Consider the following 13,316-nt stretch of genomic DNA (forward strand, 5'->3'; position numbering starts at 1 on the left):
TAGAACAATGACTTTAAAGTGTAAAGAATTATTATCTTTGGTTTCGAGTAAATAACATTTTAAAGTGGGGTTAACTGACAATTTTCAGTAGCATACTTAATCTGACAGAGCTGAAATGTAACAGCTCCTTGATTATGGAACACTCTTCTCCATAATCATTTCAAAAGCTGTTTATGCTAGACACATTTACTGTTCTACTCATCTGAGTAATACAAGCAGGGCTTGGCTGTCTACAGTGGATAGATATATTATTACTTTACTTATTCTGAGCAGTGGAAATGTGTTTGGAAGCATAAGAATATAAAAAAAAGCTCAAGGAGTTATTCCCAATTTTTTTCACAAGATTCTTCAAGTGCTCTCTCTCTCTCTCTCTCTCTCTCTCTCTCTCTCTCTCACACACACACACACACACACACACACACACACACACACACACACACCCTGCTAGGACAACAGAAAGCTATGAGTGTTTAGTCAGGTAATGTCATGGTAATAACTTTTTTTTATTTTGTAATTGCTTAGAAGCTCCCCACTGACTACTAGAGAGTTCAATAAAAGATGTTTAGTATTGCTAATAGTTTTAATCATAGGTTATGTTTAGATCTAATTGTTGCATATTAGGCTCATTTTGTTTTGTGGAGAAATGGTGCATCTGGCTACATTCATTTAATTTACCGAAGTTCAAAAGACATACTTTTAAAAGATATTTTCAGCATATGAAGAGTGAAAGCGTTCTGTTCAAATAATGTAAGGTAAAATGAAAGAAATTCATCCAAGTTCATCTGACAGAAGAACTTTTACTATTTATTAGTTGTTATCTGTACAAGGGCTTTAAGGGTGGCCAACTTCCATAGGAGGTCCCCTCTTCCCTCCAAATGCCATTAAATAAGGAGAAGGGCCATAGTGCAGTATTAAAGTGCAGGCCTTGTATGCAGATGGTCCCATGTTCGATTTCTGACATCCTTCTAGGTTGGGCTCCAATAAATGTTCAGCCTCTGGCATCTCCTATCTGAGACTCTGGAGAGATGCTTCCAGTCAGTGGCTGGGTTCATACAACACAACAAGCAACAGTACTGGTTGAGTATGGATTGAATGTGAGCTGTTGATGAACCATGGGCTGTTATGAATTGTAGGCTGTGTTGTGTGAACCCAGCTACACTAACAATCCATGGTTTGTTAATCACGAACAACCCATGAAAAATAACCCATGGTTTGTTGTTGGGTTAAGTGTGGGTTGTTTGAGTTAACAAACCAGAGTTTGTTAGCATGGCTGGATTCACACAACACAACAACCCACATTTCAACAACCCATAGTTCAACAACAACACACACTCAACTCATACTCTGGCTTGTCGTGTCGTGTGAATCAGTGTTGACAGTATTGGGCAAGATGGACCAATGGTCTGACAGTATAAGACAGCTTTCCAATGTTCTATGTTTCAGTAATACATTTGGGTATCCCTCAAGCCCCACTTACACTCACTGAGTGAAACAGGAAAGCCTGTACAGATCCTCCTGTTCCTGACAGTAGCCCATCATCTTTGTACATATCAAGGGCTGTGGGAATAATAGGACTCTGTTAAGCCCAATGAAAATTCTTGTGCATGAAGGCACTGAACCTATGTAGGATTGTGTCTTACATTTTCCACTTAAGATGTTTTTACAATGTCAGGTGTGGATGCTACCAACATGTCTCTACAAGTATGCATTATAATAAAGGTACACTTGTCAGAGAGCCAGGATTGGCTGCAGATCCCAGCCAAGCATACACTCCTTGGTGAACCAGGCTTCACTGTTGCATAATGTGTGAAATGACCCTTAATTCAAAATAAAAAACTACCAATGCAAGACGTGAAAATAAAAGATGCATAAAGCAGAGAAATTGCACTTCAGTTAACGGACATTGCATTAGATTATATGCAACAGAACAAACATCTTTCAAGATACTCCTAACCTCCACTCTTCTCATAAGTGGGATCATTTTTCCTGTACAGTTCTTAGTTTGTCACTTTGTATAAATAGTTCTATTGAGGTTGTGATCTTGTAATTTGTTTTATTGGCCAGTTGATCATAATAAATGTCGTATGATTCTAATCAAAGCAAACTAGGGAGCCAAGCCAAGGGCTGATCAATGTGTAAAGACGTAAGCGTGGAACGTGCACGGTGTTCCATTTTTTTCATTTCATTTTTCTTGATTATGCATCCTCATGATTAAACCTCTACTCCCCAAATGCTCTTTGAAAGTGAAAAAAAAATTGAGATTACAGACTACCTCTAGAATGGTAAGTAATTTATCCAGGATTTAAGCCTACAAAGCTAACCTTGACTCAGCTGAGTACAAACACAATACCTCTATTTGCCTTCCCCCCCCCCCGTGGTTTTGATTCAATTTTTTTGTTTCATTCCTTCCCCAGTCCATAAAAGACAAGTACAAGATAGATGACATAATGCATGACATCTGGCGAACTGGATTTGTACCTTAAAATGCCTGTACAGGTGTTAGCAAATCCTACCACAGAGGGTTCCATATTTATTAAAGCCTTCTGTTTTTATTCAGCCCTCCCTAGAGGGGCTGATAAACCATGGTTCAGAGTCAGTTTGAGTCTATTCTATTCTCTATTGAGTGGCACAGCAGTACCCTTCAAGTGTATAATTTTCAAATTTGAAGCCAATCGATTGAAATCCTTTATCCCAACCTCACGCATAGTTATTAAATGAGCCTGGAAGAAAAGAACACTTTGCAACAACTATTTCTCACTTTTTCCCTTCCCTGATTCTTTTATTCCAGCCTTTTTACTCACCAAACAAGAATAGGAATCATTCAATCGGTGATCCAAGGTCTGCCTCTGAAGTACTCTAAAGAGTGCAGCATGGTCAAACTTGCAAGGATTTGCAGAAATAAACTCATCCATGCCATGCTTCTGAGCACGATCTGCATCTGATTATAGGGAAGAAGAAAGCATGTAGATGGCCCCACTTTAGGACTGGCTTTAAGTTTAATGAGAGAATAGCCTTATTCAGGAATTCCTATCCCTTCCAGCCCTCTTCCTGACAAACAATAAAATCTAAGCACAATAAAATCTAAGCACTTAACAATGGTTCTAATACAATGATGTATAAACAGCAGCAGAAGAAAACAACAACACCCTTTTCATATGCTGGCCAAATTGACTGCAAAAGTTACTCCAAGGTATCAGAATGAAGCAGAATGAACAACCCATTCTACTGTTTTGTAAGAATAATGCAGTGTTAGAATAAACAGTGTAGACTTCTGCTGTGCCTCTAGAAAACTCAATTGTAAAATGTATTGGCAAAACATAAGACTTTATTTCTGGGGTGCCCTTTGTCTCAAAATATTAAGTGCAAAGCCTCTGAACACAGAACATTGTATTTATCTCAAACACATACACACAAATGTTTGAGCAGACCTCTGCTTATGGGTATTAAGAAGATGTACATCACAGGCCAAAGTAGCAAACAAACATGGCTAGAAGCCCATTTCCCAAATGGCAAACTGGAGCAGAAATGAACACGCAGGCTTATGCAGGGTCATTTCCAGTCTTTTTCTTTTTACTTGCAGCTTTTAATGAAACAAACATAATGTAGTAATGGCAAAGAGCTCCTTCAACCTTTCAGAAGAGAGTAATGAAACTGGGAGCAATATTTTTTGTGTGTAAATTATATATAACATACCTCTTAAATGGCACTTCAATCAAAGATCCAAATTTATTGTTGTTCAGAGATTGCATCTTTCAACGCCTTTGAACCCCGCGGGTTTATCAAAAGACAAGCTCTAGTGATTGCTTTCGTTAATGGTATGTTTTGTCAAAATCCTCAATGTGAGTTGTCTACCAAGTATGGACAGAAAAAGCCTTACAGTGGCCAAAAGGACTAGTTATCCATTAGCACATTAGCTCACTTAGATTCCATACGCAACATAGGGGTGAATAGTTTGCTATCAATTCAAAAATTGACTTAACCCTTACAATAAGGTTTTTGCTTCTCTTTGTTCCTTTAATTTCAAATATAGGTCTTTTTATGTTCGTTACTAGAAAAGATGCATCCTAAATGTACTTTTGAAAAACTGCATAGTACAAATCTAAAATTTCTATAGAAATGGAGACAAAAGTTTATTGATTAAACCCAATTATAGAGTTAGGTTCATAATAAAACTCCATATTGATCTGTGGGTATGATGCTAACATAATCAGTCACATTTAGAAATTTAGCCCCAGATCATATTGATCCATGTCAAGTCCAACTTTCAGCTGTATTTGCAGATGGAAGAATTATTTAATTCAAGCTGAAGGATCTGCAGCATCACATCTTGAAAAGATGCACAAACTAATTCATATCACTTGGGTCTGTATTGTCAAAGCAAGAGTCACATCCATGTGACAGATTTCACCAAGGTAGATATAGCAACTAAACAGTGTGACAGTACATTGATGGTTTAAGGTATGAAATTATCATCTGCAGAAACAGCAGTATATTTTTCTAGAGTTTAGGAAGCAACACCACGTATGATTAAACACCCTTTAGGCTGCAATCCTATGCACAGTTAAATCCCATTGAAGTTCTATTGACAAATAAACATATATATGATAGCAAGTTTATACCCAAAGGCATCACCAGTTCAAGAGTAGAAAGTACATTTTATACACAATTTAAATGGCCCAAACAACTCCGGATATTAAATAATGGAAACAAATGAGAATTAACTTTAAATTGAACTAAACAACATTTAATTTACAGTAATGTTTTGATCAGTTTAGTATTAATTTCCTGTTTCAAAAAATTTCCCCATATGAAAACAATACAAAGAAGGAGTATTATGATTTCCCAGTTACTGTTTGTTGTATAAATATATCTGCCTTTATCTGATGGCACAAAAAGGGAAAAAAGAGAGCTGCTTTGTGCTTTCTGTCTCTCTTGCATACAAATTTACATAAGACTTTTCAAAAGAATTTGTAGCCTTGATCTTTCATTATATTATTATTTTTCTTTACCTTTTTAAAATAGGGAAAAATGCACAGTAGTTTACATATATTTATTATCTTTTGGAAAATCAGTGTATTTATTGTACAATGCTACACCATTAATGCCTTGACTATTTGTTAGTGTGGTCCCCTGCACTTGTAGTGGAGTTACATCACATACATGGATTCCACATTGGTGTACTGGCCTGTGAGAACGAGGCTTGAGGATCAGTTGGATAAATAGAGCAAAATAATAGTCATAGTAGTAGTAGTAGTAGTAATAATAATAATAATAATAATAATAATAATAATAATAATAATAATTTGTAATTCTTAAAGAAAGGAAACATAATCCAATCCACACTCAGGGTTTGCAATGGATGCTTCTCCATAAAAGCTGTAACTTTCATAATGTTTCTGTTTTTATGATAGTTAATAGAACCTGATAGGCATTTCCTTGAGCTAACTTCATGATGGGTCGCACAACAGGAGTAGAGCAAAGTCTGAGCATCCATGTCTTGGCCACAATCTTGATACAGGAACACTAGCAAGGTTGATAGGATTATCTTCTTGACGCCCTCCCCGCTCCCCAGTATTGCTGGTGTGATAAACCATAAAGCGATTGCATGAAGCAGATGGACAGGGGCCTTGAACTCTGCTGAAAAAATACCAGCAGGTACTGGCAACCAACCAAACGCACGTGGGAGTTATATCTGGATGGGATGAAGGGAGCTCTGCAAAACGACAAGAATCCTGGGGTTGATAACTGCTGAGTGAGACCATTAGTTTTTGCACCACTCACTCTTGACAGGCTATCATAAGGCACACTTAGGTGTCTGTGTCTCTTCCAGCCCTTTCTTCTGGGAAACCACAACAAGGATCAAACTAATATCAATTTGATGCTAAACCTGTGGGATTTTAACTCCGGGTCCATACACAACCTTTTAGTCCTGGTCTATATGGCTGGGTAGACATATGGGACTGGAAGGAGAAAAGTATATGTCATGGCCTAGGCCTCTGGGAGACTGCAAGCATCCTGTCATAAGCCCCCTTCTGACTGTTCCTGTGTGGTTAAGAGTCCTGGGTTCTAGTTGCACAGCATACCCCTTTCTCCATCCAATATTATTATTATTATTATTATTATTATTATTATTATTATTATTATTATTATTATCATCATCATCATCATCATCATCATCATCAGAATCCCAAGAAGAGAAGTTTGCCCTGTGGAGTTCACCTTGGACAAACACCCAAACAAATGTGATGTTCATTTAGTTTGGTGTTCTGATCATTGTCAGAGTAGAATCACTGAGGAGACTTGTGGACCTTTCCTTCTACCTACCATCTTGTGGAGTTGGTTAGCTGGCATGGATGGAATGGATGTTCTTGCTTCTCTTTCTGGATTTATCCCCAGCAAAAAGGTTGTTAACAGGCTGCTGCTGCAGCTACTGGTTATATTTGAGCTGCCAGAGGATTCAAACCCCTGTCTCTGAGGGGAGGCCTGGGCAACGTGCAGCAACAGAAATCAGTTACTGTTCCCATTGATCTGGTTGAAGTGTCCCACTCACAACTCCTCCCAGTCAGGAACCATACAACCAGAGCACCTTGCTCTCTCCTGAACTGGATGCAGTTCTGGCTGGACGTTGTTATGCCCCTCCAACCAGTCACTGCAGCCCCTGGGTGGATGTTGCTCAGCTGCTGAGCAATGCAGAATCCCAGATTCAAAATCATCCTTATATAAGTCCAATGAAAGTTCTGAAATAAAAATACTCTTTTAAAAAAAGTAGTTTCCATAGGAATCTGTATTTGAACTTTAACAATATGAACTGCACATTTTAAAAACTAACACAACAGCAGCAATGAGCTATAAGTCAGGTGTTTCTTGGCTATTAACGACACAAACTGTCAGGAAAACTCAGTGTCAATATTGATTAATTACGATAATGAAACTTCATAAATTAAGAACAAAGTAAACTTACTCTGTGACACGTCTGTGTGGATATTGCTTCCTTTTGAATTAATCTTCTGTGCTTGACTTGCAGGAATGGGTTTATAAGACTGACCTGTTGCCCTGTACATTGCTTGAACCCACAGGATTCTATCTTGCTCGTCATCGCTGGCAAATATCACAGTGTCACCTTCTTTTACAGCATTGAAGAACACCTGACCACCCTGGAGGCCTGCAACATTAGGGGAAGTCAAGGTATTTTGTTGACTGAGTTGAAATTAACAATCCTCCCTTTCACATCTTCTCATATGAAATTTTGTTTATTCTTCCGGCTTCTTCCCAATTCCATTCAACAAATTAAACAGGGTGAAGGAAAGGGGGCAGGACACTTACCCCCACCCACATAACTCAAACCGCAGTGATAACAAGGTATAGAGCAGGAGATGAGCTGTGTTCTCCCTTGAGGGTATTTCTAGTTGAAGTCTCTTTTTTCTGTTCCATACAAGCAAACGAACACTCAAAACAACAATCTGACACTTGCACGTGGGTTGGGGGATTATGTTCCCCAGTGAGGGATTTCTCTAGCCTCTGGAATCCCACTGTTCCTAGCAGCTTCCCCTACTGAGTTGATCTGGTCCTTGCAAAAGTGAAATGCTAAAGCACAAATAAAAGAATTCTGTTGTCTATTATTAACTCAACAGTTACATAAAATCACCTGCTTTCCATTTAATAGTGATGGGGGGGGGGGAAATGAGGCTTTTCTTCAGTTAATGGTATCAGTTCTTCTAATTATGTAAGATAATAGTTAGACTTATGATTCAGTTCTGCTAAAAAACAAAACAAAAAACAAACTCCACCCTAATGCGATTTGTTGGTGGGGAGGAATGGTTTAATTTGATGCCAATAGTATCAAGAACAGAGCAAGAAAATAAGTGCTATAAATACCGTTATTTGTATTGGTTAAAGGACTCTGGAAAAAGAGAAACAGCCCCCTCACCAAACTTTGTAAATTCAACTAGCTTTACTTAACAACTAATGAACAGTTGTTTTTTTTGCATGGTTACATGGAACCATTTGCAAGAATATTTAGTAACTAGTGAATAAGCACCACACACACACACACACACACACACACACTACCTGGATGAGGTGCTGTATAGTCCACAGTGTATCCTTCAAGCTGCATTAACTCCTGAGGCTCAGATTTCTTTTCTCTGTAGCTGCACATAGCAAATGTATATTGGCTTACCTGAGGTAAAAAAAAAGTTCAAGATTAGCATTTCATTACATCACATTATAATTTACCCATTGGAAGACTGGTAACATACAGCACCCAGTTCACTGGGGTATGGGCAATAGCCTAGCTACGAATACGCTAGTTACAAATTACCTTCCATGTAGCTGAGAAGGAAGATGCCCTATCAATTGTGAATAAAAACCTGAAATGTATTCAACTGCACAGAGTGAATCTGCGTCTTTAATCTGTCTTCTAAAAACTCAGGCATTTAGGCACTGATATAGCAGGTGCTACCACTGATCTGTTTGCATAATATAAAGTTTCTTCAATGACAGTGCACCCACTGTGAAAGCTGGAGAAGTAAAAATGACCTCAAACACTGCAACAAATGACTCAGCTCTTAGGGAAGTGGCATCCCCCTTCTCTCTGTTGGGGTATGGGTGGGTTGAGAGGGGATTTTTATTTAACAAGTATGGCAACCAAGTGGTCTGCTATGATTAGGTATGCATGGGAGAGGAATCAGTGTCCCTCACTGAAAATACAAATGAGTAGGTGAGGAAGGACATTATTACTGCTACTACTACCAAGCAACATGTTCTCTATCACTGGACTATGACCCTGTCACAGGCTACATGGTTACATCTGGGACTTCCTTATTATTGCTGCTTTATGCAATTCTTGGGCTAATTACATGTGTGTGGATGGGTATAGCTCAGAGTTAGAGAAGGAGGGGAAAATTAGAGGGAAAGCCAACATGGATGGAGCAATCAAAGGAGGGAAGAGAAGTGCTCTGTGAGTGATCAATTCAGACCTCTGGCAAGAGCAATCTGTTCCAATCTGCTGGGTATGAAGGATCAAGGAAGAAATAGGAGAAAGAGGTTGAAAATGGGGTGGGAGAATGAGAGAACAAGAGGTAGTTATACCCATTTTGGCTCTGGCCTTGCCCACCACTAGAATGTGGCTCCCAACAGCTAACCCCTGTGGGAAGGGGGCCTTCAACAGAAAAAAAAGGTTCCCCACACCTGAGTTATATGATGGCTTGCAATTTGCAGGATATGGTTACATTTACACTTTGATGGATGGCCACCTCTAGATTAGGTCCATTCTGACTTTACATTTTGTGTTCTACTGCAGATACCTGAGAACAAAATATATGCCCCTCCGGTCAGTTGACAATACTGCACATGTATTTACCTCACTGATTTCCCCAGAAATCAGGAACTGCAACCAGGAAGTAATTGGCCCTCCACTTGTGTGCATTTGCTGAGAAAAGCAGCAGTTTAAATACACATGTGCCATCCTAAGCTGATACTAAGTGTGTGATATTTGTATTCAAGTATAAGATGTAAAATGGCAAGCAACTGTCACAATCAGCCAAGCGGTTAACTGGCGTAGCACAAGAATCCGGTGCTACCTGATTACAAGTTGCATTTCTTGAGCCAGTGTGGTGTAGTGGCTAGAGTGTCAGACTGGGAGTTGGGAGATCCGGGTTCTAGTCCACACTCGGAAATGGAAACCCACTGGGTGACTTTTGAACAGTCACAGACTCTCAGCCCAACCCACCTCACAGTGTTGTTGTTGTGAGGATAAAGTGGAGAGGAGGAGGATTATGCATGCCGCCTTGGGTTCCTTGCAGGAAAAAAGGTAGGATATAAATGCAATAATAAAATAAAATAAATAAATTACTTAATTTCCTTGATGTTATCATTCACAATGCAGCCCACAGTTTATCAGTCTCTTAATAAGTACTATTATATAAAGTTGAAATAAAAGTGGTTTTGATTTTGTACAACTCCTGTAGTTTCATCATTCCAAGAGATGTGAAAGGAAAGGAATAGCGAAACACCCATTCGTCTGTATTGTTTCTTTGAGACATTCTACACCTGCTATTCATATGGCAGAAGGAGGTGGTAGAATGCACTTTAAACTTGAGACTGTGGGAGGAGAAAGCTGGCATGAAGAGGAGAGTGTGAGTATAGAATGGAGAGAAAGGCTATCCTTCATATGGATAGGTCTGCCCTTCCCCTGAGACATTCCCAGAATTAGAAAGCAGAAGGTAAGCAGTTGGAAAAGAAAAGCAGAAAACTGGAGCATGAGATGGGGGTGCATTTGTTTGTATCAGCCTAAAACAAATCAAAGTATCTTAGAGGTAAGAATGACTGACTGATTGGCTATCATTCTAAACCAGGGCTAGGCAAAATGCAGCCTGCAGCCCATGACACCCTGTGCTATTGAAATTTGCAAAAACATGGGGGGGGGGGAGGGTTCACTGAATTTTGGCAGCAAACTACTACACAGAAAGCTAAACAGCCAAATTTGCATTGCTTTCAAGCCAAATTTGGCCATTCCAACTTTCTGTAGCAGTTTACCACCAAAAATAGGTGGCAAATTGCCTTTTTTTTTTTTGCTGCTGCCACCGCCAAATTCAGCAGTGCAGAACCAGCAGCTGGAGTGCAATACGAGGTAGGGTCTGAGTACATGTGTGAAAATGACCCCCATACCCTCAAAGTTGCTCAGTCCTGCTCTAAACCACATCGCACAAACTGACAAGGATGTAAAAGAATGAAATTTTAATTTTAGTAACTAGTCAGTAGAGTGATAATCATGGTCAGCTCATATCTGAAACACATACCAGTATGTGATGAATACTGTCTTAGAATATCCATTGATTAATCACTTACACTGTAATAGCTAAACAAGGCATGCCTAAGTACTATAGACCTTAGGCATAATTCTATTGATCTGTGTCTGTTAGAAACTGCAGGACAGTTCACAGAACTGAGATAATGAAGTGAATATTCATAGATAAGGACAGACGTCAAGTATTCCATGACTAAAAGTGCTAGAGGTGAATTAAAATGATCCCTGAACAGCTCTCATGCGCACTGTGAATCTAAATTTGTATGTGCATCAAATAGCGCCTGCCATATAAATGAACTTAATGTGGAAAAGCAGTGTATCTAACACACAAAGGTGCGAGAGGACCATCTAGTTTATCAATAAAGGGTCAATAATATCACAATGCTCATATCCACCACTTCATGCTTATTTGGAAGCCTTTCTCTATATTGTCAATAAAACTGCAAGTGGCATGTATAGATGATACCAATGAACATGGTTTGACTGATTTCTATAGTAGTTGCGCAGCAATAATTGAGATAAAAGCAACTGAGCCTTTTATCATTATGCTGAGCTTAGGAATCATGTAATATTTCATATAACAATAGCCTTCGCAAGCATATGTTCACCACATGTGTACAATTCTTTTCATATCCATCTCCATAAAGGTCTGAATCTAAGGACAAAAAGAGGCATTACTTTAATCTGTGTCTAGCAGCTATGTCTTTTGTTCATTTTTACTCTAGAATTGCGTGCTTAAAAGCCCCCCGTATGACCCAAGCAAAGGTCCAGGTATGCATTGGGCCCCATGTACCTACTCTAAAATAAAAATGGAAAAAAGATGTAATTTCAGGAAACATATTTAAAGTAACGTCTGTTTTGGACCATGGAACAAGCAGAGAGAATGCTTGTTGCATTCATCCCTGAGCACCATAATGCCTCAGGGGCAAAGAGGTGGAACAAAAGCTGCTCATCATCCTTCAGTCCTGAAATTACTATGGAGACTGGGCAAAGGGACTCTGAGAAGGCCCTGATGGACTCCCTAGGGTCTTCTTGACCACCTGATTCCACAAATCAATTAGACACAGGAACCTGGGAAGCCCCAGGACTGCGCCCTGAGAGTCTGTGATGTGGTGACAACCTCTTCAGGTTCATTTAGGTGCCTTGCAAGGAAACTCTGAAGAAAGCTTAATGCCACACCCAAGGATTCTTGGGGTGCAGCTCTAGCCTCCTCAGAGTGCATACCTACCAGGTTCCATGGACTTACCAAATGAGAGGACTCCAACAAGGCCCAGCACTGCCCCTCTGGGACTGTAATGGGGTGTGCATGTGTGTGGAGAACAAGGAACCTTATTATTTTCTTTCTGTCCTCTCTCCTGCAATCCATCCCTAAAAGTTCTTTTAGGACTTCACTTGTTATATTTTATTATTGTTTTAACAGCATGACCTGCAAGTTCCATCAGAAAATGTCTATGTAAATATTCAAGGCTGCTCATGGATTGTTCGGGCCCACTGCACCCTGTGGTACCGTGTGCACAACATTTATCTAGGAGTTCCTCTTGAAAAAGCCAAATAAGCAGTAAAGAATAACTGCATTACAGGGTTTCTGTGTGTTTGTGAGGATCCATTAAGCTATACCCCTACTGGTGATATAGGTAACATGTCTAGTAATCCCAAAACTCCTGCATGGGCCCAAGGAAGGTGAGCTGTCATTGCCCAGGCCTACTGGAAACTTCAAGGGGCATTGCTATCAGTGCACTATGCCTATAGTCGTAGGCAAGTGGTTATGCAATTGCTCTCTTGGGACTTTCCTGGAAAGATTTGGTAAGCAAATTTTAATGGGAATCTTGCATCCATACCACAAAATCCATATGCATGATCATGGGGCCACTTTAAAAAGTCATGCAACTGAAAACTGTTTTGCTGCAAACAACCATTAAGAAATCTGAAAGGGTTCTAAAAACCAAATTGTGCATTTTTTTCAGTTGCAAAGCTAAAAGATACGCTGCTTGAACAATGCAGGTGTTATATACACTGAGGCTTTGTTGCTCTAACAAGGCTTCTTGAAATACTACTGTTCAAATCAAACAGGCAAGAAATGTTACTAACCTGTACGAGAACAAAGTAGCGCTTTTTCCACCTCTTCCAAACCTTCTGTCCCAGTGCATACAAATACCTGCCAAGCAGGAAGAAAAATAATTATCTGTTAAAAATGTTATGCTAAAGTGACCCCCAATGTATTATTAACAAAACTATTTGAGTTCTTTATGTATTCTTTCCTATTTACCCATCCTTAAAACTCAGGTTATTTTTGTGTGTGTATTGTTATTATTACCACTTTCCATTTATACAGCACTTTGAACACAAGTGCTATGCTATTCATCTTTACAACCACCTTGTATGGTTAGGGCATTTAGATATTGTCGGACCACAATTCCCATCAGGTCAGCCCTCACCACTGGCTATGCTGACAAGGCTGATGGAAACTGCAGTCCAACAACATTTGAAGGACCAAACGTTCCCTGGCCAT

At 39.4% G+C, this 13,316-nt stretch overlaps 1 protein-coding gene across 1 annotated transcript in view; it reads right to left on the minus strand.

Annotated features, from left to right (window-relative positions):
- Nucleotides 1-13,316, minus strand: part of CADPS2 (calcium dependent secretion activator 2) — a 348,762-nt gene that overhangs the window by 139,734 nt on the left and 195,712 nt on the right. The window contains exons 9-12 of the mRNA XM_063134072.1: nt 12,896-12,962; nt 8,071-8,179; nt 6,962-7,162; nt 2,802-2,938 (exon numbers count right to left, since the gene is read on the minus strand). Coding sequence (XP_062990142.1) covers nt 2,802-2,938; nt 6,962-7,162; nt 8,071-8,179; nt 12,896-12,962 — 514 coding nt within the window. The remainder of the gene's footprint in view (nt 1-2,801; nt 2,939-6,961; nt 7,163-8,070; nt 8,180-12,895; nt 12,963-13,316) is intronic.

The sequence above is a fragment of the Elgaria multicarinata genome, chromosome 9 (assembly GCF_023053635.1).
Source record: "Elgaria multicarinata webbii isolate HBS135686 ecotype San Diego chromosome 9, rElgMul1.1.pri, whole genome shotgun sequence".
Taxonomy (NCBI): Eukaryota; Metazoa; Chordata; class Lepidosauria; order Squamata; family Anguidae; genus Elgaria; species Elgaria multicarinata.